Source organism: Martes martes (assembly GCF_963455335.1).
Source record: "Martes martes genome assembly, chromosome: 10".
NCBI classification, from domain to species: domain Eukaryota; kingdom Metazoa; phylum Chordata; class Mammalia; order Carnivora; family Mustelidae; genus Martes; species Martes martes.
The window spans coordinates 5,985,239-6,011,978 of record NC_137898.1 but is presented as its reverse complement, the minus strand read 5'-3'; the positions used below and the strand labels follow the sequence as shown (position 1 = coordinate 6,011,978).

General features: G+C 51.7%; 2 protein-coding genes across 5 annotated transcripts in view; both read left to right on the top strand.

The window, feature by feature from the left end:
- Positions 1-3,665: 3,665 nt before the first annotated feature.
- On the top strand, positions 3,666-13,052 carry PELI3 (pellino E3 ubiquitin protein ligase family member 3). Its single transcript, XM_080817493.1, has 8 exons — positions 3,666-3,787; positions 4,926-5,078; positions 5,611-5,682; positions 7,732-7,861; positions 8,511-8,612; positions 9,396-9,590; positions 9,898-10,086; positions 11,417-13,052. The coding sequence occupies exons 2-8, from the start codon at positions 4,927-4,929 to the stop codon at positions 11,984-11,986; spliced, it is 1,410 nt and encodes a 469-aa protein (XP_080673619.1). The 5' UTR covers positions 3,666-3,787; position 4,926; the 3' UTR covers positions 11,987-13,052.
- A 2,494-nt stretch (positions 13,053-15,546) lies between these two features.
- Positions 15,547-26,740, top strand: part of DPP3 (dipeptidyl peptidase 3) — a 35,509-nt gene continuing 24,315 nt past the window's right edge. Inside the window, exons 1-2 of one of the 4 annotated variants that reach the window (XM_080815388.1) lie at positions 15,547-15,949; positions 17,004-17,281. In XM_080815388.1, coding sequence (XP_080671514.1) covers positions 15,898-15,949; positions 17,004-17,281 — 330 coding nt within the window. In that variant the 5' untranslated portion in view covers positions 15,547-15,897. Of the gene's footprint in view, positions 15,950-15,995; positions 16,254-17,003; positions 17,282-26,740 lie in introns of those variants that run through there. The other 3 variants (XM_080815389.1, XM_080815390.1, XM_080815391.1) reach the window with 3 other exon arrangements.

Below are 26,740 nucleotides of genomic sequence, written 5' to 3'. Positions count from 1 at the left end.
GTTGACAGAGAGAGAGAGACCACAAGTAGGCAGAGAGGCAGGCAGAGGCAGGGGCGGGGGGGTGGGGATTCAGTCTCCCTGAGGAGCAGAGAGCCTGATGTGGGGCTCGATCCCAGGACCCCAGGATCATGACCTGAGCCGAAGGCAGAGCCTTTAACCCACTGAGCCATCCAGGCACCCCTGGCTGGGTTATTTTAGTGAAGTCTATCTCCCTCCAACTCCCCCACTTCCCAGTCTAAATATAAAGCCTGTCTTGATCCTGAGGAAGTGCAGCCTTGGGTGTGCCCACAGTCACCCTGAGATGACAGTGGTTTGGGCAGCTCTCCTTGACTGACTCTTTCCCTGGCCACACCCAGCGGTTAATGTTCACTCAATGCTTGCCAAGTCCTCTATTGTTTTCAACAATGTCCTGGGACATAAATTTCTCCATAAACTGATCCAATCAAATTTGGTCTCTTTAAAGGGATAAGGTTTGGATCCCTGAATCTAGCTGAGGGTTCGCTCTTTTCCCCAGCCCCCATTCTCACTTACAAGGGTCTCAGAGGTACAGCCCACCATCTTAGCCCTTCCTTCTCTCCAGATCTCTTAGCCCAGAGAGTTCCTTGTTGTTGGTTTTCCTTCAACATCTTTTCTGAAATATATACACAAATTTTCTTCCAAATTTAATGCCAGCCACTTGTCTTCAGACACTTGGACCCAAGAATTGAAGAAATAGAGGTTGTGTCTTGTTCCTTTCTTTGTTGCTCTTTTTTTTCTTTTTCTTTTCTTTTTTTTTTTTTTTTTTTTTTTTTGAAGATCTAGATTGAAGAGAGAGAAGGCAGGAGTTGAACAAAGAGATTTCAGAACAATAGTGCAAATTTGTATCCCATGATAGGTAGGTACTATTATTATTCCCATTTTATAAATAAGGAACATGAGGTCTGGAGAAATTAAGAAGCTGGAGTTCTTTTTTTTTTTTTTTTTGATTTTATTTATTTATTTGACAGAGAGAGAGATCGCAAGTAGGCAGAGAGGCACGCAGAGAGAGAAGGGGAAGCAGGCTCCCCGCCGAGCAGAGAGCCTGATGTGGGTCTCGATCCCAGGACCCTGAGACCATGACCCGAGCTGAAGGCAGAGGCTTAACCCACTGAGCCACCCAGGGGCCCTGGAGTTCTTTTTTAAAAAAATATTTTATTGGGACACCTGGGTGGCTCAGTTGGTTAAGTGTCTGCCTTCGGCTCGGGTCATGATCCCAGTGTCCTGGGATTGAGTCCCACATCGGGCTCCTTGCTCAGCGGGGGGCCTGCTTCTCCCTCTGCCTCTGCCTGCCACTCTGTCTGCCTGTGCTCGCTCGCTCTCTCTCTAACAAATAAATAAATTTTAAAAAAATTTAAAAAAAATAAAAAATATTTTATTTATTTGTTTGACAGACTGAGATCACAAGCAGGCAGAGAGGCAGGTGGAGAGAGAAAGGAGGAAGCAGGCTCCCCACGGAGCAGAGAGCCCGATATGGGGCTCGATCCCAGGACCCTGGGACCATGACCTGAGCCGAAGGCAGAGGCTTTAACCCACTGAGCCGCCCAGGCGCCCCAGAAGCTGGAGTTCTTAAGACAGAGCCAGAAGTCAAGGCTGGAACTGGTGTCTGTTGGTGGTGTCCCAACACTCCCTTCCTCTCTCCCACCTGGACAATGCTGGGACCAGGCTCACCCCAGGCTTCAGGAGGCCTTTTGTGGTCTGGCTATGCTCACCATGCAGCTCTGGTCCCAGGTGCACTGTACCACAGGAGAAATCTCTGCCTCCTGCAGTGCCCTGGAATCTCTCTCAGTCCTTCCTCCCTGCAGTCTGCTGTCAGATGGTAGCCCTGGGGCTCAGCTATGTGCTTGCATGAGTGTGTGACCTGGGGCAAGTATCTCTTCCCCTGTTCCCCGATCCTCAGTTTCCTCCTCTGTAAACTGGAGATTCTAATAGTTATTGAGCACATGTTTACTGAGGGCCTGCTCTAGCAGGCAATGTGCTGGAAGCTGGGAACGCGAAGAGGAGTGAGTGAGACTGTCCCACTGTCCCGTGTCCCATGGTGGCTGTACGTACGTGGCATCGAGGTGGGCACATAGCAGACATTCAGGGATGGCAGCTCTCCTGTGATGCAGGATTTGTAAGATCTGCTGCTGACAGCCCAGCAGTCCGGCCTCCTCAGTGGTGGCCTCTCAGGGAGCCTCTCTTTGATTAATGAGTGTCTTTGTCCCTAAAGGACGTGCTGCTAGCTGCCTTCTAGTTTCATCTGGCTGCTGGGCCCCCCAAACAGTTGGCAAAGCAGTTGGTATCATGGACTATTTTTAGGTAGGGGAGTTAGTGGGGTGTGTGGATGTGGTGGGGCCCAGGGGGGTCCAGGAGACAAGAGCTTCACAAGCAACAAGATGGGGGGAGACGAGGAAGAATGCTCTCTTTCAGGAATGTATGGACAAACTTTCACTTCTCCTTCATGACTGGAGCCAAAGGACACCTCCTCTGTACAGCCTTCCTTGATTTCCTCAATAAATTCTCCAGAGAGTATTTAAAGGTCTACCCTGTGGGCTTCCCCCAGCTCTTGGTTATGGTTCCAAACATACTGAGAAATAATGTGCTGTAGGGATCTTATCTGATGCATTTCTGGGTCTCTCCTGCTCTGTACCTCTGAACCCCATCCTGCCATTCCTCATCATAACAACAAGGTATAGAAGTTAAGAGTCCAGATTTTGGAGTCACACAGCTGAGATCCACTCCTGGTCCCTTTCTAGCAAGATAACCACGTTCCAAGTTAAGTTTGTACAACTCTGTTTTCTCATCTGTAAAATGGGGGATTATCGTGCCCGCCTCCCAGAAATTAAAAGTTTTATTGCGCTCAAAGCACAGAGCATGGCACCTGGCATAGACTGATAGATCTCTTGCAGGCCGGGAAGGAGCTGCGTGCTCCCCAAGGTCTCCATCCCCTTTTTGGCTTCTCGAGTAGTGTGTGAGTGCTAGAGGGAAGGAGGGAGGTGTTCCCGGACACCCCGGGTCCAGAGCCGGCCAGAGGTCACCCCGCGAGAAAGTGACTGAGCTAGGCTGAAGACAGGTCTTCAAGTCGAGTCAATAGCAGCATTCTTCCTCGTCCTTCCTGCTAAAGGACAACCCCTCCTCCGATTCCTCTAGTATTTTCCTTCTCTCCTTCCAGCCCTCGATTCTCCTCTAATTCCACCGGTTCCCATTTGGGAGGCGGGGTCTTGGGCAGGAGGTGGAGAGTCCCGCGGCCAAAGGGGGTAAAAGGGGCCTCGCGCCCAGGGCGAAGTCTCCGACTTGCGATGGGGGAGGGGGTGCCCGTGTCTCTGGGAGAACCCGTAAGTCCCCAGAAATGAGGGCGGGGTCTGGGGAGCCAGAACCCGGGGATGGATCTCAAAGATACCGGGGAGTCCCCGAACCGGTGAAGACTGCCTAGGGAGTTCCTGAGACAGAGGGGTGGGCGGGGCTTCCCAGAGTCTGGGGCGGGCTGAGGGAGGGGGCGTGGTCTCCCCTAGGGGGGCGGGGCTCTGTAGACTAGCGTTAAGATTCGCCGCAAGGGGCGGGGTCTCGGTGGGGCGGGGCTCCTGGGGGCGGGCTCAACGGGGCGGGGCATCGGGACAGGGGGCGGAGTGTGGCGGTTAGCTTTCGCCCCCTCCCCCGGCCCCGGGTGTCCCCGTGACGAGGCAGCGCGGAGCCGCCGCGGGCCGGGCCCATCCCGCCGCAGCGGCCCCGGGGCCGAGCAGGGGCGAGGCGCGAAGGGAGAGGCGCTGAGCGGGACCGGGAGCGCCGTCAGGTGAGACCGCCGGGGCGGAGGGGGCGGGGGCTGCGCCGGGCTGGCTTCGGCGGGCGCGGGGGGCGTGTTTGCGTGTCTGGGGGCGGCAGGGGGAGTGGGTCCGAGGGCGGCAGCCGGGGTGCTGTTTGCGCGCTCTCGGGTCCCGGGTGGGCTCGGCCCCCGTCCGGGCACTGCCCGCGGGGCTCGGGGTGTGCGGGACTGTGTGCGTGCGCGCGCGTGTTTGTGGCGAGGGGCCGCCGGGTGTGTATCTGCGTATGCGCTGGGCCGTCATTGTGCCTGCCCCCAGCGCGGGGCGCGGGCCTGCCCCGGCGCAGTCCCTCCTGCGCGGGGATGTTTTCCAAACAGGCTTCCTGCGGAGACGGGCTCTGCTGCAGCCCCAGCCGGAGGGGGGAGCGCCGCCCCCACAGGCCTCCAGAGACCCGGGCGGCCCTGGGACTGCAGACAGACACCTGAGGGAGGGAGGGGGCGCGCACCCGGGAGGGGTCCAGAGGCCTGCCGGCCCGGTGAGGCCAAGGTGGGGAGACTGAGGCAGATGGATGGGGAGAGGAAGGTGGCCAGACAGACGGAGATGGGGAGGAGGGTGGGAAGAGAGACGGCGGAAAAAGGACAGCCCAGGAGGGCAGAGAGTCATTGAGAAAAAGACAGACAGACAAGAGGCCTAGACCTGCAAAGGGGCTGAATGATTAAGATGGATAGATAGATTCCAAAGACCCCACAGAAGGGTTACTCAGAGGCCACTGGGCCAAGAGCCAACTCAGCAACTAAGTCTAAGATGAGGAATAAGGGTCCTCCAACTCCTGAGGTGTCCCTCTTCTAAGCAGATCCCAGACTGGTGTCCTGGCCAAAAAGAAGCCTCTGGCCACCCCATGTTGGTCCACCCCTATGGCCCCACCAGAGATCCTGACTCTCTGAATAGGGGGCCCTCTCCCCTTGGTTCCATCCCACCCGGTTCCCTTCCCTGGTATCCTGGCAACCCCGGGACAGTTTAAAGGAGGCAGAGGTGGAGCAGTTGCCATAGCAACAGAGGTGGTGAAAGGTCACTTAGCCTAGGTGGCCCCGCAGCAGGCCTGAGCTGGCATTGAGGGGGGTTGGGATGGGAGGTTGCAAAATTCTTTTTCTCCTCTCCCACTCTGCCCAGAATGGTGCTAGAAGGAAACCCTGAAGTGGGGTCTCCCCGAACCTCAGACCTCCGGCATCCAGGGACCCAGGGCTCTTGTGTCCTCTCTTCTCCTGGTGAAGATGCACAGCCAGGCGAGGAGCCCATCAAGTATGGCGAACTCATCGTCCTGGGGTGAGCGACCCTGGTCCAGGTGGGGCAGGGCACCAGGCACCCCCAGGGCAACAGACCAAGGGCCCCAGCTCTCCCCACGTATGACCTTCTGCTGTTTGTCCCTCCTCACCTTCCCAGCTGAGAGACAGAGTTGATCAAACCCACCTCTATTCTTGTTATTTTATCTTCCCATTTTTTATAAATTACTGAGAAATCTCTTACTGCCCACCTAAGTTTCTGATCAGAAAAAAAGCAGCACCATCTGCCTTTCAAAAGCACCTAGCAGATGTAGGCTGGCGTGAAGAACTCTGGTTCTCCAGCAAAAATGCTTGGTTCAAATCCTGCCTTTGCAAGTTGCTTAACTTCCCTGTGCCTCCATTTCCCCATCTTACGAGTAGGGACGATAATGATACCTCAGAGGGTTGTCAGAGGAATGAAGGAGGTGATTTCTGTAAAGCACGTAGGACAGTGCCTGGCACATATCAGGTGTTCTGGGAGGCAGGCTTGTGCCAAGCCCTTTCATGGACATTATTTCATTTCAATCTTCACAAAGATGCTGTGAGGAAGGAGGTGAGGAAACCGAGGCTCAGAGAGGGGAAGTGACTGGTCCAAGGGCACACAGCTGGTAAGTGGCAGGGCTGGGATTCGGACCTAGGTCTTTCTCACTCCAGGTCGAGTGCACTTTGACTAAGCCACAGCTGACCCTCGTGCTACAGATGAGAAAACCGAGGCCAGGAGAAGGGAAGCGATGTGAGCTGGTGGTTGGGTAGACCTCATTCCCTTCCTGGTCTCCCCCTGACCAGGATCCTTGCACCACCCACTTAGCGCTGCCCCCAGGCGCAGATCCCTCTTCTTCCTCCCCCATCCACACTTCCTTTTGGCCTCTCTCTCTGCCATCTGCACGGAAGAAGATATTTGATGAGCTATGCTATCATTATGATTATTTAGAAATAATAGTGGCTACCGTTTGCTGACATGTACACATCATGTGCTTTTTCCTAATAAGTTAACATTTATCAAGGGCTTGCTATCTACATATGTCAAACTCTGTGCCAAGCATTTTCAAATGCTTTATCTCATTTAGTTCTCACAATGAACCTGCGAGGTAGGTCCTGATTAATTAGCACCGTTTTACAGAGGTTATGTGGTAAGTGGAAGAGCCAGGATTGAAGCCAGGCCCATCTGAGTCCCGAGCCTGTGTCCAGAACTGGCCCACACCTCATAAGTGGGAAGAGTTTAGGAGGGCAAAAGTGATTTTGCCCCTGTCAGGGCTGCTTGCATGAGAAAAACAGCTGCTGGGTGTCCCAAAGGAAGGGCAGAATTTCAACTGAGGGTGAGGCCACTGATGAGGGAGAGTGCAGACCTAAGGGTAGAGGCCCTCTTCACTGCGGTTTATGCTTGCTAGAGCAATGAAGCCCCACGCTGGAGAGAGCCACCTGGAGAGCACACTGAAAAGACCCCCCTGACAGTCCCATCCCAAACTTACAGAATCAGAGTCTCCATGGGTGGAGCCAGGGAATCTACATTTTAACAAGCTCACAAGAAAACTCTGAATCAAGTGGTCTTAGTCTGTATTTGGCACCTCTTCATCCTGGCACTCCTAGCTCCAAAACCTTCTGTAGCTCCCTAGTCTCACAGAATCAAGTCCAGACTCCTAAGCTTGGTGTTCAAGGCCCTTCCCCCAGCTTCATCTGCCTCTACTTCAGCTCACCACCCAAGTCTCCACTCCCTGATCTCACCAAACCCTGCCAGTCTCAGGCCCTTCACTTGGGGCGAGCCTTCCCTCTGGAAGGGCTTCTGCAAGAGAGGCCGGAGTCAGACAGACCCGAGTTCAGATCTCTGACTTTTTCACTTACTAGCCTGGGACCTCAGGCAGGTCAATTTACCTCCCTGAGCCTCAATTTTCCTTATCTGTAAAATGGGAAGAAAGATACTTGCCTGGCAGGACATTGTACAGATTCCATTAGGTAATTATTAACGTGAAACTCCAGGAACACAGGAGGCTCCAGTCCATGGCAGTGATCAAGGCTGTGACTCACCCCATCTTTGCCTTTCACAGTCACTCCCTCCGGATAAAAGCTGGAAGGAAGGTAGAAATTTGACATGTATGGATATATGGAGCTGGTGGCATTGTGGGTCTGTCTGTTTCTTTCATTCTGGTTTCCATTCGTACTTGTGGTGTCGTAAACGAAAGTTTGCGGTAAAGGTGAATCCTTTCCGGTTCTTCAAGGCCTAGTAAAGGTGTCCCCCCTCTCCGAAACCTGATCTGAGAATTCCCTTCTCCTGCCTCTGGGCCTGTGGTACAATTCGTGCCCAGCTTCCTTGAAAAGCTCAGGACACCCCTTCCCTGTCACCAAGGGGATAGAACTGACCTGCGGTGTGCCCCCCGTGGCACCCCAGCACCCAGCAGCTGACCGGTCAGGTGTCCAGGAAACACTGGATAATTGAATGAAAGGCCTTTCGAAGATATTCTGCCCCTCATCCTACTCCCCAAACGCAGACTGGTAGGGAATGGTCTCCTAGTTTCCGCTGGTTATAGAGCTGGTTTATGAAGGTAGACTGCCCAGAAGTTGGCAGTTCCTCCAAATCTCTCAGGGGCTCACTTTCTCTCTCTTTCTCTCTCTCTCTCTCTTTCTCCCGGCAACCCCTTCTCTTTAACCCCCTACACCCACAGCTACAACGGGTGTCTGGCAAGTGGGGACAAGGGCCGCCGGAGAAGCCGCCTGGCGCTGAGCCGCCGGCCCCATGCCAATGGCGTGAAGCCCGACGTCATGCACCACATCTCCACACCGCTCGTCTCCAAGGCAAGCAGCTTGTCCCAGAGGACCTGGACAGAGGTCCTGTGCTCCCTGCCCAAGTCCCAGGTCTTCAGCCTTCCGGGTCCTACCCGCCCTCGACCGCACTGGAGCGGGGGAGCCCCCTTGTGTCCTCACTCACTTCAGGCCTTGGGCTGCCGGAGAAATGGTGCAGAGAGGGGATCCCTTGTGGCGCACTGTCGTTACAATTCACAAAATGTCTCTTTGATGACCAGACCCCAGCCATTGAATGGAAATGATCAGCATCATTTTGAGGCAGCCACGGCTCAGAGGAGGAACGTGACAGTCACACAGCGGTGGCCAAGGAAAAGCCTTTGGCTTCAGCGCACTTGGGTTAAGATACAGGCTCTCCGTGTCTAGCTGTGTGTCTTTAGGCCAGTTTCTTCTCCTCTCTGAGCTGCGGTTCCTTCAGCTGTAAAATGGGAATGATAACGATGCCTCCTTCTTGGGGTGGCTGTAGGGGTCAAGTAAGGTAACCTGCATATAGTGCCAGCCACACAGCACTCCCTTGGCAAGGGTAGAGCAGGCCCTTCGCTGGGATTGGCCAGGGGGCCTTGGGTTCTAGCCTCTGGCTCCGAGGCTCACACTTCTTCTGGCCACATGCCCTGGGAAATGACTTCTCCTTTCTCCCCACCAGGCACTGAGTAACCGCGGCCAGCACAGCATCTCGTACACGCTGTCCCGGAGCCACTCGGTCATCGTCGAGTACACACATGACAGTGACACGGACATGTTCCAGGTATGCTCAGGCCCCTCTGTGCACCTCTTGGTCACTGGGCCACCAGGCCTCGAGGTCCAGCTCTGTGGGCGTTCCAGGGTGAACCTGGAAGACCGAGGCCACGGTCTCTGGGGGCCCCCAGTACAGTCGACTGTGCTCCAGATGAAGAAGCAGGATGTCCAAGGAGGGCTGTTGACTTCGGGAGCCACACAGCAAATCAGTGGCCACATCGAAATTTTAAAAACCCAAGACCAGACACCCAGGCCACAGGAGGCCACGCAGCTTAGGGGTTAAGAGTGTGGCATGAGAGTCGTACTGCCTGGGTCAGATCCCAGCTCCATCACTTACCAGCTGGGTGACTTTGGGCAAGAGTCACTCACTCGCTCTGGGCCTCAGTTTCCTCCTCTCTACAGTGGGCCCATAACGTACCACTCCATGGACTATCAGGCAGATCAGCTGAGATACTGCATGTGAAGCGCGGGGCTTGGTATCTAGTACCTACAAAAAATTCACTCCAGACTGGGTGTCCCCTTTCCACTGATCATTCAAAAAAAAAAAAATCAACTCATGTTTATTGAGTAGGGAAGACAGAGAAGCCCCAGACCCCAGTGACTGGATTTGGAGACGCCAGTTGAGAGCCCAGAGGGCCTGGGGAGCTGGGATGGTACTGCTCCCTCCTCGTTGTTTGGTGACCCTGCTTACAGAGCAGCTGCCGGGAACCCTGGGCTGGCGGAGGTTGGGGGAAGCCCTTGGGATTGACCTGCACACATAGCATCCCTGGGCTTGCTCCCCGCTTCGTCACAGATTGGCCGCTCCACGGAGAACATGATCGACTTTGTGGTAACAGACACATCCCCCGGGGGAGGGGCTGCCGAGGGCCCCTCAGCCCAGAGCACCATCTCCCGCTACGCCTGCCGCATCCTGTGTGACCGCCGGCCGCCCTATACTGCCCGCATCTATGCCGCTGGCTTCGATGCCTCCAGCAACATCTTCCTTGGAGTGAGTGAGCCCCCCAGGCAGGGACTGGGACGTCATCTGAGAGTGAGCAGAAGGGTCGGGTAGGGAGGGGCAGCACCCTGGGGTGATGGACCAGCGGGCAGCCATCCTAACCAGGACCTGTGCTGGGACCAGTGATGCCACTTAACAAATGAGCACTGAGAGGCTCCGAGAGTTCCAGCTGTGCAGCGTCCATTCCAGTCCTGTCTGGGTCACCTCTGACCGTGAGGGTAGAAGGGCAGCATCCCTGGCTCACAGCTGGCTGGGGGGGCCACTCGGAAATAGGATCTGATCCCACGTGTGGTCTCAGGAGCGGGCGGCCAAGTGGCGGACCCCCGACGGCTTGATGGACGGCTTAACCACCAATGGGGTCCTGGTGATGCACCCAGCAGGGGGCTTCTCGGAGGACTCAGCCCCGGGTGTCTGGAGGGAGATATCCGTCTGTGGGAACGTGTACACTCTGAGGGACAGCCGCTCTGCACAGCAGCGAGGGAAGCTGGTAGGTGGCCTGCTCCCTGCCCACCTTCTCCCCTCATCCCTGCCGGGCCCTTCCCCCTGATCTCCTCCCCTCCTACCCAGAGGAGCCCCAACAGGCTCCATCTAGGGGCCGTGCACCACTTGCCCCACAGAAAGGGCCAGACCATAGTCTCCAAAACGTAGCCCACATGCTGCCGGAGGCCCGTGGGGTGGCGTGTGTTAGAGCAGATGTGAATGCTGCAGTACCCGGTGGCTTGAGGGAGCCTGGCAGCTGGAGGAATCACAGCCTCTTACGAGGATGACACTTGGCCCATGTGTGAGCGGATTATAGCCTAAAGTGTTGGCAGTCTGTAAGGTGTCTCTCACGTTCAGACGGATTTAGCCTTATTATCCTCGCCTCGCCGGAAGGGCCCTTGGAGGAGTTCTGATTTGGGGACAGTGAAGGCTCCACGCGGCACAGATGAGAGAACCCAGGTTCAGAGCTGCGAGAGGGTCCTAGAGAGAAGTAGGGGCCAGCCCAAGGTCATGGGGCCAAGCTCGTCAAACGGGCCATGATGCAGAGCTCTTCAGCGTGTGAGCACATCGGGCCCGCGGAGGCGAAATCTCAGGGAAGAGCAGGGCTTCTCTTTCCAGAGCATCAGTTCTCCCGGGAAATTTGGGGAAACGTTACTTTTAAAAACACTGTGCATGTGAATTTCACTAGCATCCGCTTGCGGAGTACCCACGACGTTCCAGGTTCCGTTCCCAGCGTTTACAGTGATTGATTCGTGAGAACCACTTGAGATAACGGGAAGTATGGGAAGTAGCATCCAGCCTGAGGATAAGGAAATTAAGACGCAGAGAGGTTGAGTTACTCGACCAGGGATGCTGAGTTATAGACAGTGAAGCCAGAATTCACACCCAGACAGGCTAGCTCTAGAGTCCTTGTTTTTAGCCACAGCCAAGAGGACAGCTGCCTTGGGCCGAGTCCCCAGGTTTCAGATAGAAGAGTTTCCCATTTGTGCCCTTAGGGGAGAGCCTGGGGGGACACCTCATTTTGGTTCAGATCTCCTGATTTGATCTATGACATGACTAAGTCCCCATCCCACTGTGAGGGACAGTGCATGCCTGGAGACTTTGACTTGCCCTCCTGTGTGGCTTCTCCGCCCTCCTGGCTCCTCTGCCTCCATCCTCGCCCCTCATCTGCCGCAGCCCTGCTGTCTCCTCTGGCCTAGCCGGCCCCCCTGTCCAGGGTGTGCTCTCCAGGGTGCTTTGGTGGGATGGTCAGGTGGCTTGGCTGAGGGGATGGCTGCCCAACAGCCAGGGTTTGGGCGGCCTCTTGAGCAGTAAGGCCCTTCTGCTGTCTCTGGCAGGTGGAAAATGAGTCCAACGTGCTGCAGGACGGCTCCCTCATTGACCTGTGTGGGGCCACTCTGCTGTGGCGCACGCCGGCGGGGCTGCTGAGGGCCCCCACGCTGAAGCAGCTGGAGGCCCAGCGGCAGGAGGCGAACGCGGCACGGCCCCAGTGCCCCGTGGGCCTCAGCACCCTGGCCTTCCCGAGTCCGGCCCGGGGCCGCACAGCACCCGACAAGCAGCAGCCCTGGGTCTACGTCCGGTGTGGCCACGTCCACGGCTACCACGGCTGGGGCTGCAGAAGAGAGCGGGGCCCCCAGGAGCGCGAGTGTCCTCTCTGTCGCCTCGTGGGGCCCTACGTCCCCCTGTGGCTTGGCCAGGAGGCAGGCCTCTGTCTGGACCCCGGGCCACCGAGCCATGCCTTTGCACCCTGTGGCCATGTGTGTTCGGAGAAGACTGCCCGCTACTGGGCCCAGACACCACTGCCCCACGGCACTCACGCTTTCCATGCTGCCTGCCCCTTTTGTGGGGCCTGGCTCACCGGCGAGCATGGCTGCGTCCGCCTCATTTTCCAGGGGCCGCTGGACTAGGCTCCCCCGGGGCCCCGGCTGCCACGCCCACCTGCCCACCTAGATCCCCGACCTCCTGCAGCCCAGAGGGAGCTCTGCATGTGGGACTCTACCCGCTGGCACATAGCCACCAGATGGACGTGTTGGATGGATGGGCTATGCTCCTCCCCTCTTAACTCCGGTCCCTGAAACCCCTACCCCAGTTGGAATGACGGGGCCCTCAGCACCAGCTCTGTCCCGGGCTGATGGAGGGAAGCCCATCCCTATGCCCTGGCCCTTCCTGGGGTGTCCCACATCATGCCGCCTACACTGTGTCCCTGGGGGCGTGAAGGGGCCATGGGTCCCTGACCCCCAGCTTAGGCTGGCCGTGCCCTGAGCCTGCCGACCCAGCTCCAGATACTCCCCCCGCTGCTGCCCTGGGTTCCTCTATAAATCTCGCTGCTCAGCCTGCCCTCACAGATCCCACGTGTCCGGCATGCGTGCGGTGCCGCCAGCCCCTGCATGAGTGAAGGGTGGGCAGCAGGCTGGGGCCGGCATCTGCTGGTACCCACTCCAGGCTGGACTCCACGCCAAGTGTGCTCTGGGGACACAGAGACGATCGGACTTGGTTCCCTGCCCGGTGGAAGGCACAGTCCAGTGGACGACAGACCCAGTTACCGAATGACAACACGGTTTCCTGGGCACCAGGATCAGAGAATCGTCAAGGGCTGCGGAGCGGGTCTCCCAAGCAGGCGGGAGAGTGAGGGAGGCTCGCGTGGGAACTCCCTATTGGAAGGGGAGGGTGATCTGGGCAGGGGGGAGGCTGAGCACAGGCGAGGGTGTCAGGAAGCAGGGACCTGAGTGAGGGGCTGGAGAAGGGGCTGCAGAGGGGGCAGAAAGAGGGCTGGAGCAAGAGGTTGGGGCTGCCCTGATGGGGAAGATGCTGGATGGAGGCTTTGGAACCTCCTTTGTGGACAGTCAGGAGCCGGGGGCGGGGAGGGGACTTGGGGTCCCGGAGTGCTGGCTGTGACAGAAGGGCCACTATTACCAAGTGCCCACCGTGCCCTTCACTGTGCTGCTGCTGCTAATAACTATCTATTAACTAACCAGAAGGTTTTGCTATTTAATGCTCACAGTAACAGGATGGGGGCGGGGAGGGGTTACTGTTTCTGTTTACAGGGAGATTAAGGCACAGGCGCCAAGTCCCACAGCTAGAAAGTGGCCAAGCCAGGACCCAGATCCATGACTGCCTGCCTGGCCTCAGCCTGGCCGCCTCTATCACCCTGGGCTGCTTTCCTTGGATGGGGGTGGTAGGGGAGGGGCGGGCAGCCCAGGTCACTGGCACAGAGTGTGCAAATGTGTGGCAGGGAATATGCTTGACCCACAAAGGAGCCGGGTCTGAAGGGGCAGGAAAGAGAAATGAGGGGTGAGGACATTGGGCTAGGGCCTTGTGGCCCTTGGTTGCCATGGAGACCAAGACAGAACTGGACCCTGACTCATCTTGGCTAAGCAGCACCTCTCCCTGAGAACCAAGGCAGGCTCGGTGTGCCGCTGGGGTTGCTTTTAGACCATTCCTGGGGGGGGCAAGCTAGGGTGACTGGTAGATGGAGATTCTGGAAATATAAAAAAATCTGGAAGAGAGACTGCTAAGTATAGGCCTCCTGGGCATCATCCCCAGTTGAAGACAGCCGCCAGAGCCTTACGGAGTATAGATTCCAAGGGGAGGGCCTGCTGCAGGCCGCACAGCTGGTGGGGGCCACAGAGACCAGACCCAGGGCTCTCGAGAGGACAGAGGGCTCCTGAGGGTGGTGAAAAGGGGATGTGATGAGATTCCTGCTCCCAGGGCCCCACATACCACAGTGGGGGAGCCCAGATAGGGAGGCTCAAGCAGCTGTGGGAATGTTGCAAGCCCTCCATGCACACACAAAACACTGATAATCCAGTTCTCTCTTCTGGCCCTGTTGGGAACCAGGTAAGGGATGTTCTGATCCTGTTTCCAGCAGGGGGAGGAGAGAGAAGAGACAAGCACAGAGCATGGTACCGCCCCAGGGAGAACTTGGAGGTAGTGGTGGCGGGTAAGACAGCCCTGATCTTGGCCCAACTCTGCGCCTTTCCAGCTCTTGGAGCATCAGTCTCCTCACCTTTTAAATGGAACAGCAATTTCTATATGACCAGATGGCTGTGAATGTACCGAGAGCACCTGTAGCACAGCAGGTATTTAATGTTCATTCCTCACCTGCCCTTCCTGCATGTCCATGGGGAAGAACCAAGGCTAGGGATGGCCGTGGCTCCAGTGAGTGGACTTCTCCGTGTGATTATGCGTGTGTGTGTGTGCTGGGGCCAGTGGAGGAGACCGCGTGGTGGAAGGTCTCAGGAAGGCTAGACCCCAGTTCAGGGACAGCCTGGGGGGCCTCAAGGAAGTCCATGAAACTAATAGCCCCCAGTTTCTCCATCTCCTACAATGGGTAAAATGGTGATATCCTATCAGGGTTTCTACAAGAATGAAATAGCCTCCATGTTAAGCTGCTAGCATAGGACCTTGTGTGTTAACCGTGAACATAAAAATACAGCTTCTTGGAGGGTCCCAGGAGTCCTGAGATCTTTTGCTAGCCTGAGCTGCTCGTTGATGGCTAGAGAGCACCACCACCTTTACTGGTGCCCAGCTCAAATTCACCCAAGTCAGGGGAGTATACCCATTTTAAAGACAATAAAAATTGAGGCACACGGAAGAAGAGGGGTGACTTTCCTAAGGACATAGGGAATTTATTGAGCTTTTCTCTGTGATGATAGTCACCATCGGAGCCAACAGTGTGTCAAGCCCGGCTTTGGGCACTTTCATAAATGAGAAACTGGCACCAATGGTGGGCAGATGCTGCTGTGAGCCCAGACACAGGTGTGCAAAGGTAGGGCAAGGAGAGTGTGTGGATTTCAGGTATTCCCTTTCTCCAGTCCCTCCGGGCACAACACTAGGGAGCAGACTGCCCAGTCATCAGTTTACTCCCGGAGGCAATTGTTAGCTGGGTTTTCTGGCTGAGGAAGCCAAGACTCAGAGAGGTAAAGCGTCCCTCCCAAGGCTACACAGCCAGTAAATGATGGCGGCGGATTCGGCCTTAGATGGCCTGGCTCCGCCCACGCTGACCCAGGCCCCTCACAATGCTCCCCACTGAGCCCAGGCCTGGCGCCAAGGCTTGGACATGCCATGCCTGACCCAGGTCGTCCTCTTGTGAGTCAACGCAGACGTGCAAAGGTGGACCTCAGGCCCAGCTCGGTCCTGGGCCGCCTTTTGGGGTCACAGGCAGCTCTCCCTTCCATCAGGCATCGGGCGAGCACCAACAAGCTCCAGGACCCTCGCGTCTTTGTGCTGAGGAAACTGAGGCTCAGAGACGTTTAGTGGCTGCCTTCCAGGCCCTGGCGAATGGATGGCGGTGCAGTGAAGCACTTGTCCCCGCACGGGTGTGATCGCCTCGGCTCAGGCTCGGCAGCTGACCTTGTAGGTTCCCAGTGTCCTAAGAGTCTCCACCCCCTGACCCTCGAATCCAGTGAGGGAGGGAGAGTCACATCACTTCCCGAGCGCAGGTTCCCACCTGCAAAACTGAGGTCCCGGGACCCAAAGGAGGGCGGCGCTGGGGCTCTGTGGGGAACTCCCCGCTGCTCCGTACATGACACCCATGCCGCCCCGCCCGGATTCGAAGCGACCTTGTCAGCCCGGTCTGCCGGGACTAGGCCGCGGCCAGGCCGGCCACTCCGGTTCCCGGCCGCCGCGCCAGTACCCTCGCGGACAAAGGCCAAGGCCGCAGGGGCCATGCCGCGCGCGACTCAGTAGGGCCGGGGAGCGGTGAGCGGCGGGCGGGCGGAGCGCCCCGAGGGGCGCCTATTGGCCGGAGCTGACGCCCATCCGGGCCCCGAAGCCTGACGATTGGCCGCGGGGGGCGGAGTTCGCGGAGCCCCAATGAATGGGGGAGCCGGAAGCAGGAAGTGAGTTTGTGATGAGAGCGGCAGCTGCAGGTGAGGAGCGGCGCCCAGGGTTTCGGGGTCACAGTGCGTCATCCTCGGGGGACAGGGCGAGTCTGGACCGAACGCAGGATTATTCCTTTTCTGCCTTCCATCCAGTACTCCTTCCACATTCACCGCGGCCCCGAGGCCAAGGAACCCTCCGGGCAGCAAAGAGTTAACGCCGAGGGTTGTGCTGTTGGGGCGGGGCATCCGGAGCGGTAGGGGAGGCTGGACTCCGTGTCCCGGGAGGGGAGGGCGGTGTGGAGAATGTCCTGGGTTGGGAGATCCCGTGTCCCAGCGGGATTGTGAGACTTCGGTAAGTCGCTTGGTCTCTCTAAGCCTCAGTCTCACTGTCTGTAAAATGAGTTTTCTTCCAGCTCCGAACTAACGTGGCTCTGTAGTTCCCCTGGCCAAACACAGGGAGCGGGTAGGAGGATGGAGGGTCAAAGAAAAGGTGTTTAGAAGGATGAGAGTGAGACAGATTGCGCACCCTCCTGGTGAGGTTGGACTTATCATGGCCCCCATTTTATAGAGGTGGAAACTGAGGCACAGAAAAGTGAAACAACTGACTTGGCTTTAGGAGCTAAGGGCTGAATCAGGTTTGGAACCTGGGTCTTCCAGCTCGTGGCCTGGAACTCTACCTTTGCCACCACAGTGCTGGGTGGAATTGAAGAACTTTAGGAGAATTCTGAAGAGGAGGCTTAGGAGTCAGGGAAGGAGTAGGGGCGCCCGAAGGGCCTGGGCTGGGAGTCTAGAGATGCAGGTCTCTGCTTCTGACCTCTCCCTTGTGTTAGTGGGCAAAGCTCCTAGCCTCTCTGGGCCTCAATTTCCCCACCGATAATACTAGGTAGTTTAATTCAGTCTTTAAGGTTGAGGGCCCCAGGCCAAATATGACCTACCGGTGTGTTTTGTAATATCTTTGCGTGTGTTGCCTAACTTCTGAGCCTCAGTTAACATACCTGCGAATGGGTTTGGGGGAGGATTAAATGAGACCATGAGAGTGCTTAGCTAGGTGTGTAGTCAGTGTGTGGTAAATGATGGCTGTGATGATGGTGATGGTTTTCAGCAGGGCCCATGGCGGACGCCCAGTACATCCTGCCCAATGACATCGGTGTGTTTAGCCTGGACTGCCGGGAGGCCTTCCGCCTGCTATCACCCACAGAGCGCCTCTATGCCCACCATCTATCACGGGCCGCCTGGTATGGAGGCCTGGCAGTGCTGTTGCAGACCTCCCCTGAGGCCCCCTACATCTATGCCCTGCTCAGCCGCCTCTTCCGCGCCCAGGACCCCGACCAGCTGCGCCAGCTCGCCCTGGCTGAGGGCCTTACTGAGGAGGAGTATCAGGTCAGTTCTTTTAGGTCATTTGGCATTTCCTGAATGGCTTCTGGGTATGAGGGACCGCAAGCAGGGGTACAAAGGTCCTTCTCTGTAGAGTAGACCAAGGGCTACAAATACAGGAACGTCTCCGGGAGCCTCAGTCTTCCCATCTAGAAAGTGTGCATGAGGGTAGTCTGTACCTCCTGGGGTTGCAGTGACCTGATTCCAAGATAAATAGTGGCCGCTGTGAGTAAACGAAACAGCAATGGACACTCAGAGATGGTAGAGGAGGGAGTCCAGGGTAGGAATCAGGAGGTGTGAGTTCTGGACCAGATCTTCCTCTACAATGTTGTGGGTCCCTGCATGTGCCCTGGCTTTTGTTTGTTTGTGGGTTCATTGGCCAAGAATTACTTAGACGCATTCGTAGTGCATTGCTGCGGTGCAGAAAGACACAAAACGAAACATGAACATCGCCTACTGGATGGTGGGGTGTACAGCCTTTCAAATCCTCTGTCTGTGTATTGCATTCCTCTACGTGTACATGCGCATGTGCACCGGTTCCTCCCTTTGTCTTTTACGTAAATGAGATCATACTCTCCGTGTTCTTAGGAGTCCTGCTTTGTTTTTGTTTTTTTTTTTAATTGAACACCATGTCTTGGAGAACTTCTGTGGGGTACATAGAAATGCACCTCATCCTTTTTGTTGACCGTGAAGCACTCTACTGCAGTGTACACCAGAATCGGTTTAATCTTTTCCTTTTCGTTGGACATTTGGATTGTTCCTGATTCTTCTTAGAAAGAGTGCCACAGTGAGCATACTTGTGCACATGTGTGAGTAGGCTCTATTTCTAGAAATAGCATTGCCAGGTCAAAGGCTCTGTACATTTACAAGTGATCGATGTTGTTAGGTCATCTTTTATAAAAGTTTCACCAAGGATATATGAGAAAGTGGCCTGTGTTTCTACATGTAAAATAAAGGGATTGGATTGCTTATCTCTGAGCTGAGGCCCAGGCTGTTTCTTCTCCTTTTCTTTAACTTTTAGTGATCACATCCCATCTCTAGAGCTTGGCTTATTAAAAGAGCTAATGGCTGGGGAAGTGCGACCTGAGTGTTGCTATTCTCCGTGGGACACTTTTGCTCGCAAATAGCAGAAACCCGCCTCAGACTGGCTTGAGTGGAAATGAAAATCATGACTTCCAGTTTCCAGTCTGGTATGTAAGGAGCTCATAAGTCACCAGTCTGTCCTAGCAAGTAAAAGGTGGAATACGCTGGAAAAATCAATAACATTTCATCTGTCCTTAAGTAAGTGAGGCCGCAGGGCTTCCTGCTGCCCCCACATGGGAGAGACAGACAGGTGGGTACAGAGAATCGCAACTCACCAGTGCAAAAATTCATGAGCAGAAGCCTCCCCCAGAACCAGTGCTGGAGTCAGAAAGCCTGAACTGTGATTGACAGATTGCTGGAGGCTCAGTGTGGGCAGCTCTGAGAGTTTAAAAACTCCAGGAGAACCCAGTCAAAGGAGGGGTCTCCACACTTTCGGGAATTTGGGGAATTTTACCTCCAGGATCTTGGTCCTCACAGTGGATTGGATTTCAGAGGAAAAGCCCCTTGTGCTTCTGGCAGGGGGAGGGGCAAGGGAACCATTTTTGAAAAATGCCAGAACATTCTGTTCTTCCCAGTTAGCTCTCGGGAGAAACTGTATCAGCAGAGCCTAGAGCCTAACTGACCTGGGTGGAGGAGAATATCCCATTTCAGACAGTTCAAGAACTGTCCTGTCCCACCTAAGGAGGAGGGCGGAGACATGGGACAGAGAGGCACATGTGAAGTTCAGTGAGGTAAAGGTTCACTGAGAAACTGCCGAGACCTAATCGTGGGACTGGAGAATGCTTCACCTGCTCCCACATCTTACCATCGTATGACTAAAGGGCCCATTTACAGCAGTTCCTTTTACCAGTGCATCATGTCTGACTATCAAGAAAAAATGACAAAACATACTAAAGGCAAAAAACACAGTTTGAAGAGACAGAGAAAGCATCAGAAGCAGATTCCGACGTGGCGAGGATGTTGGACTTACCAGACCAGGAGTTAAAACAACTATGGCTGATACGCTAAAGGGCTCTCATGGATAGAGCAGACAACATGCAGGAACGGGTAGGCAGAGACTCGGAAATCCTAAGAAAGAACCCAAACTGCTAGAAGTCAGAAGACATAGAAATGAAGAACGCCTTTGCTGGGCTCACTAGTAGACTTGACACAGCTGAGGAATGACTTGCTGAGCTTGAGATATCTCAATAGAAATCTTCAAAACTGACAAGCAGAGAGAACAGACTGAGAAACACAGAACAGAGTACCTAAGAGCCGTAGGCCAACTCAGGAGGTGTAAGGTTTAAGTAAAGGGAATACTGGAAGAAGAAGAAGGAGAAAATGAAGAAGTACCTGAAACGATAATGAATTGCCCCAGGTTCATGTCAGATACTAAACCATGGATCCATGAAGCCCAGTGAACACTAAGTGAAACATTAAATGCCAAAAAAAAAAAAAAAATACACTTAGGCGTATCTTCAAATGACAGAAAATCAAGGAAAAACTCCTAGAAGAAGCCGGAGAAAAAACGGATCTTACCTTTAGAGGAGCAAAGATAAGAATTTCATCCAGCTCCGTAGAAACCACACAAGCAAGAAGAGAGTGGATTGAAGTATTTGAAGTATTGCGAGAAAAAGCTACCAGCCAGGGGTGCCTGGGTGGCTCAGTGGGTTGAGCCTCTGCCTTTGGCTCCGGTTATGGTCTCGGGGTCCTGGGGTCGGGCCCCACATTGGGCTCTCTGCTCAGTGGGGAGCCTGCTTCCCCCTTTCTCTCTGTTTGCCTCTCTGCCTGCTTGTGATCTCTTTCTCTGTCAAATAAATAAATAAAATCTTTAAAAAGAAAAAAAGCCACCAGCTTAGGATTCTGTACCTTGTGAGGTTATCCTTCAGAAATGAAGGAAGAAAAGACTTTGTCAGACAAACAAAAATCGAGGTCATGTATTGCCAGTGTACCTGCTTTGCAAGAAATGTTAAAAGTTCTTCAGGGAGGGATGCCTGGGTGGCTCAGTCGGTTAAGCAGCTGCCTTCGGCTCAGGTCATGATCCCAGCATCCTGGGATTGAGTCCCACATCAGGTTCCTTGCTCGGTGGGGAGCCTGCTTCTCCCTCTGCCTCTGCCTGCCACTCTGTCTGCCTGTGCTCGCTCTCTCTCTGACAAATAAATAAATAAAATCTTTTAAAAAAAGAAAGTTCTGGGGCACCTGGGTGGCTCAGTGGGTTAAAGCCTCTGCCTTTGGCTCAGGTCATGATCCCGGGGTCCTGGGATCGAGCCCCGCATGGGCTCGCTGCTCAGCAGGGAGCCTGCTCCCCCGCTCTCTGCCTGCCTCTCTGCCTGCTTGTGATCTCTGTCTGTCAAATAAGTTAAAAAAAAAAAAATCTTTAAAAAGAAAGTTCTTCAGGGAAAGGAAAATGCTATAGTTCTGAAACTCAAATCTACATAAGAAAGGGAGTACATTGGATAATGAAAATGTGAAGGTAAAATAAAACTTACTTTTTTTGATTCTTGATCTAAGAGATAGCCATTTGTTCAAAATAATAGCAACAATGTATTTGATTATGTATGCTTACGTTTATCTACATTATATATAATTTACACATTTATGCATATATAAAACTTATGTGTGCTTTTATATAGGTGAAATAAATGATAGCAATGATGCAAGGGAGAGGAGACAGGAATTAGAATTACTTTGTTATTATAAGGTTATCATAAGGTACTTTGTTATTATAAGGTACTTTGTTATTATAAGGTATCATACTATCCAGGAGGCAGTATAGTGTTATATGAAGGTGGACTTGGGTTAGTTATAAAGGTATATTGCAAAATCTAGGACAACACTAAAAAGTAAAAAGGTATAACTGGTAAGCTAAGAAAGGAGAGGAAGTGGACTCACGTAAAAGGCTCAGTTAAAACTACGAAAGGCAGAAAAAGAATGGAAGACAAAAATAGGAACAAAGAACAAGGACAACAAATAGAAGATAGTAACAAATATGGTGGATACTAATTCAGACATATTGGTAATCGCTGTGAATATCAGTGGTCTAAATGTACCAGTTAAAAGACAGAGATTTTCAGAATGGATCAAAAGACAAGACTGAAATATATGTTGTCTACAAGAAGCCCACTTAAATGTAAATGAATAGAGAAAGATATACCATGCCAACATTAATCGAAAGAAAGTGGGAAGAGTTGTATTAATTCTGCAAACTTCAGAGCCTGGAGAGTTATCAGCGATAAAGAGGGCATTGCATAATGATAAAAGGGTCAGTTCTCCAAGAAGACAAGCGTCTTTAATGTGTTTGTGTCTAACAGGGTATCAAACTCTTTGGGACAAAAATCGATACAAGGAAAAATAGATGAATCTATTACTATAGTTCGAGACATTAACACCCTTCTATCAGACAGATGTAACAGGCAGAAAAATCAGTAAGGACATGTTGCACTCAACACCAACAGTCAGCTGGATACCAAGACATGTATAGTCCACTTCATCCAACAACAGCAGAATATGTATTCTTGGGTTTATGTGGAAGAGCCACCAAAATAGACCACATTCAAGTCTATAAAACACACCTTAACAAATTTATTATTATTATTATTTATTTATTTATTTATTTAACAGAGAGAGAGATTGCAAGCAGGCAGAGAGGCAGGCAGAGAGAGAGGGGGAAGCAGACTCTCCGCTGAGCAGAGAGCCCGACATGGGGCTCGATCCCAGGACCCTGTGACCATGACCTGAGCCGAAGGCAGAGGCTTAACCCACTGAACCACCCAGGTGCCCCTAAATTTATTATTTTTAAAAGGTTTTATTTATTTGACAGAGAAAGAGAGATTACAAGTAGGCAGAGAGATAGGGGGAAGCAGACTCCCCACTGAGCAGAGAGCCCGATGTGGGGCTCGATCCTAGGATCCTGAGATCATGACCTGAGCCAAAGGCAGAGGCTTAATCCACTGAGCCACCCAGGTGACCCCCACCTTAACAAATTTAAGAGAATGAAAATAATACAATGTCTGCTCTCAGATCAAAATGGAATTAAATTAGATATCAATAATAGAAAGACAACTGGAAAATCCCCAAATACTTGGAGATTAAACAACACACTTCTAAATGATACATGGGTTAAAGAAAAAATCTCAAGAAAAATTTAAAGATATTTTGAACTAAGGGGCACCTGAGTGGCTCATCAGTTGAGTGGCCAGCTCTTTTTTTTTTTTTTAAGGTTTTATTTATTTATGTATTTGACAGAGAGCGAGAGTGAGCACAAGCAGGGGGCATGACAGAGGGAGAGGGAGAAGCAGACTCCCGGCTGAGCAGGGAATCTGATGCAGGGCTCGATCCCAGGACCTTGGGATCATGACCTGAGCCAAAGGCAAATGCTTAACCAGCTGAACCACCTAGGCACCCCCAAGTGGCTGACTCTTGATCTTAACTCAAGTCTTGATCTTAGGGTTTTGAGTTCAAGCCCCACACTGGGCTCCACACTGGGCATGGAGCCTACTTAAAAAAAATTTTTTTTTCTGGGCACCTGGGTGGCACAGTCAGTTAGCATCCAACTCTTAGTTTTGGCTCAGGTCATGATCTCAGGGATGTGATATTGAGCCCCATGTTGGGCTCTGGGCTCTGGGCTTAGCACAGAATCAGCTTAAGACTCTCTCTCCCTTTCCCTCTGCCTCCCTCCCCCACAACATTCTCTCTCTCTGTCTCTAAAATAAATCTTTAAGATACATATGTGTATATTGAACTAAAATGAAAAACACAAATTATCAAATTTGTGAGATGCAGTAAAAGCAGTGCTTAGAGGAAAATTTATAGCATTGAAGCCCATATTAGAAAAGAAGAAAGATCTAAAATCAATAAACTGTTCCTACCTTAGGGGGGGAATAAAGAAGAGCAAATTAAAAAGTAAGCCGAAGAGAAGAAATAAAAAGAATTAGAGCAGAAATCAATAAAATTGAAAACAGGAATTCAGTAGGGAAAAATTAATGAAACCAAAAGCTGGTTATTGGAAAAGATCACCAAAAGTGATATCTTAGTCTGTTTGGGCTGTTATAACAAAATACTACTGAGTAGCGTATAAACAGAAATTTATTTCTCATAGCTGTGGAGGCTGAAAGTCCAAGTTCAGGGTGTCAGCACAGTCAAGTTTTGGTGAAAGCCCTCCCAGTTTGCACACTGTGGACTTCTCACTGCGTCCTGTCACAGTGGATGGATAAAGCAGTTCTCTGGTGTCTCCTATAAGGGCAGTAATCCCAGTGATGAGAGCCCTTGCCCTCATGACCTAACCTCCCAAGGGCCCCACCTTCTAATAGCATCACTTTGGGGGTTAGAGTTCAATGTGTGAATTGGGATGGGGGACACAAACATTCAGACCGGTCTAAGGGAATAAGAGAGAAGTTGTAAACTATTAACATCAGAAATGAAAGATGAAAAATTACTATAAATCCCATGGGCATTAAGGAAATTGAATCGATAATTAATAACCTTCCTAAACAGAAAACACCGGGCTCACATGGTTTCACTGGTTAATTATACCAAACATTTAAGGACAACATTATACCAGTTCTCTATAATCTCTTTCAAAAGATAGGAACAGGGGTGCCTGGGTGGCTCAGTCGTTCAGCATCTGCTTTCGGCTCAGGTCATGATCCCGGGGTCCTGGGATGGAGCCCCGAGTCAGGTTCCCTGCTCAGCAGGAAGTCTGCTTCTCCTTCTTCAACTCCCCCTGCTTGTGTTCCCTCTCTCCCTCTCTCTTGCTGTCAAATAAATAAATAAATAAATAAAATCCTTAAAAAAGAGAGGAACAGAGGAAATCCTTCCTAATTAATTCTGTGAGGCCAACATTATCCTAATACCCAAACCAGACAAAGGCAATACAAGAAAACTACAAACCATTATCTCTCATATACATAGATAGAAAAATCCTCAACAAAATATTAGCAAATCAAATCCAATAATGTATAAAAACCATACACCATTACCAAGTAGGATTTATCCTGGGCATGCAAATCTGTCTCAACATTTGAAAATAAATAATTCGTCACCTCAACAAGCTAAAGAAGAAAACCACATGATCATACCAGTAGATGCAGAAAAAGCATTTGACAAAATCTGGCACCTGTTCATGATCAAACTAAGCAAATTAGAAATAGAGGGGACCTTCCTCAACTTCATAAAGATAAAGCCTATCTACAAAAGCCCTACACCTAATATCATATTTAATGGTGAAAAACTCAACGCTTTCCCACTTAGATCAGGAATAAGACAGAGAAGTCCCCTCACTGGTTTTCAGCATTTTACCAGAAGTCCCAGCTAATGCAATAAGGCAAGAACAGGAAATAAAACGTATGCAGATTAAGAAGGAAGACACAAAACTGTCTTGATTCACAGAAAATATGATCGACCATCTACGTACAAAATCCAAAAGAATTGACCAAAAAACTCCTGAAACTCATAAGCGATTATAGCAAGGTTGTAGGGTGCAAAGTTAATATGCAAAAGTCAGGGGCACCTGGGTGGCTCAGCTGTCAAGTGTCTGCCTTCAGCTCAGGTCATGATCCCAGGTCCTGGGATTGAGTCCCACCTTGGGCTCCTTGCTCAACAGGGAGCCTGCTTCTCCTTCTCCCTGCCTCTCTCCCTGTTTGTGCTTTCTCCCCGCCTCTCTCTCTGACAAATAAATAAATGAAATCTTTAAATATGTATATAGATAGATAGATAGATATAACCAATTGCTTTTTTTTTTTTATTATTGATTTGACAGAGAGAGAGAGACAGCGAGAAAGGGAACATAAGCAGAGGGAGTGGGAGAGGGGGAAGCAGTCTTCCTGCCAAGCGGGGAGCCCGATGTGGGGCTTGATCCCAGGATCCTGAGATTATGACCTGAGCCAAAGGCAGTCGCTCAACAACTAAGCCAACCAGGCACCCCAGTCAGTTGCTTTTATTTTATTTTAAGATTTGTTTGTTTGTTTGTTTGTTTGACAGACAGAGATAACAAGTAGGCAGAGAGAGGGGGAAGCAGGCTCCCCGCTGAGCAGAGAGCCCCATGCGGGGGCTGGATCCCAGGACCTTGGGAATCATGACCTGAGCCAGAGGCAGAAGCTTTAACCCACTGAACCACTCAGGCGCCCCAGTCAGTTGCTTTTAATATACCAGCAAGGAACAATAAAAATTCAAAATGAAAACCATAATACTATTTCTAAATAGCACACAAGGAAGTGAAATACATAGTTTGAAAATACAACAAAACGTGTTTAAAACTTAGGAAAATTACAAACTGATGAAAGATATCAAAGAACTTAAAAAATGGAGAGATAGTCCATGTTCATGAATAGGAATAATCAGTATTATAAGGATGTCAGTTCTTGGGGTACCTGGGTGGCTCGGTCATTTAAGTGTCTGCCTTTGGCTCAGGTCATGATCCTGAGGTCCTGGAATCAACCCCACGTTGGGCTCCCTGCTGAGCAGGGAGTCTGCTTCTCCCTTTTCCCCTCACCCTGCTTGTGCTCTCAGTCTCTCAGATAAATAAATAAAATCTTAAAAAAAAAAGTGTCAGTTCTTCCCAACTTTATAGATTCAGTGCAATGTGATTAAAAATCCCAGTTATTTATTTTCAACGCAATATTGGGGAAAGAGTGAAAAAAGAACAAAGCTGGAGGATCACCACTCACCTTCAAGACTTACTCTAAAACTGCAGTAATCAACACAGTGTGGTGTCGGCAAAAGGGCAGACAAACAGATCAATGCAACAAAATAAAGAGCCCAGAAATAGACCCCCATAAATACAGTCAACTGATCTTTGACAAAGGAACAAAGCAGCACAATGGAGTAAAAATAGTCTTTTTTTTTTTTTAAGATTTTATTTATTTATTTGACAGAGAGATCACAAGTAGGCAGAGAGGCAGGCAGAGAGAGAGGGGAAAGCAGGCTCGCTGCTGAACAGAGAGCCCGATGCGGGGCTTGATCCCAGGACCCTGAGATCATGACCTGAGCTAAAGACAGAGGCTTAACCCACTGAACCACCCAGGTGCCCCTAAAAATAGTCTTTTCACCAAACGGTTCTGGAACAACTGGACATCCACTTGATAAAAAGAAAGAAAAAAAGAAGAGAAAAAAAAGAATCTAGACCAGATGTGGACCTTACATCTTTCACAAAAGTTAATTCAAAGTGGATCACAGATTCAAATGTTAAATGCAAAAGTGTAAAACTCCCAGAAGATAACAGAAAATCTAGATAACCTTGGGTACGGAGATGACTTTTTAGGTACAACACCAAGTTTGATCCGTAAAGAAATAGTTGATAAAATGGGCTTCGATATAATTAAAAAGTTCTGCTTTGTGAAACAAATTGTCAAGAGAAGGAAAAATCAAGCCACAGACTGGGGAAAAAATATTTGTAGAAGGTAATAT

What these genes read in the sequence shown, in the direction of transcription:
- PELI3 (XM_080817493.1), top strand. Translation starts at nt 4,927, where the DNA reads ATGGTGCTAGAAGGAAACCCTGAAGTGGGGTCTCCCCGAACCTCAGAC. An exon ending in CCACACCGCTCGTCTCCAAG is followed by an intron (nt 7,862 to 8,510) that starts GCAAGCAGCTTG and finishes TCTCCCCACCAG; the next exon opens with GCACTGAGTAACCGCGGCCA. An exon ending in CACAGCAGCGAGGGAAGCTG is followed by an intron (nt 10,087 to 11,416) that starts GTAGGTGGCCTG and finishes TGTCTCTGGCAG; the next exon opens with GTGGAAAATGAGTCCAACGT.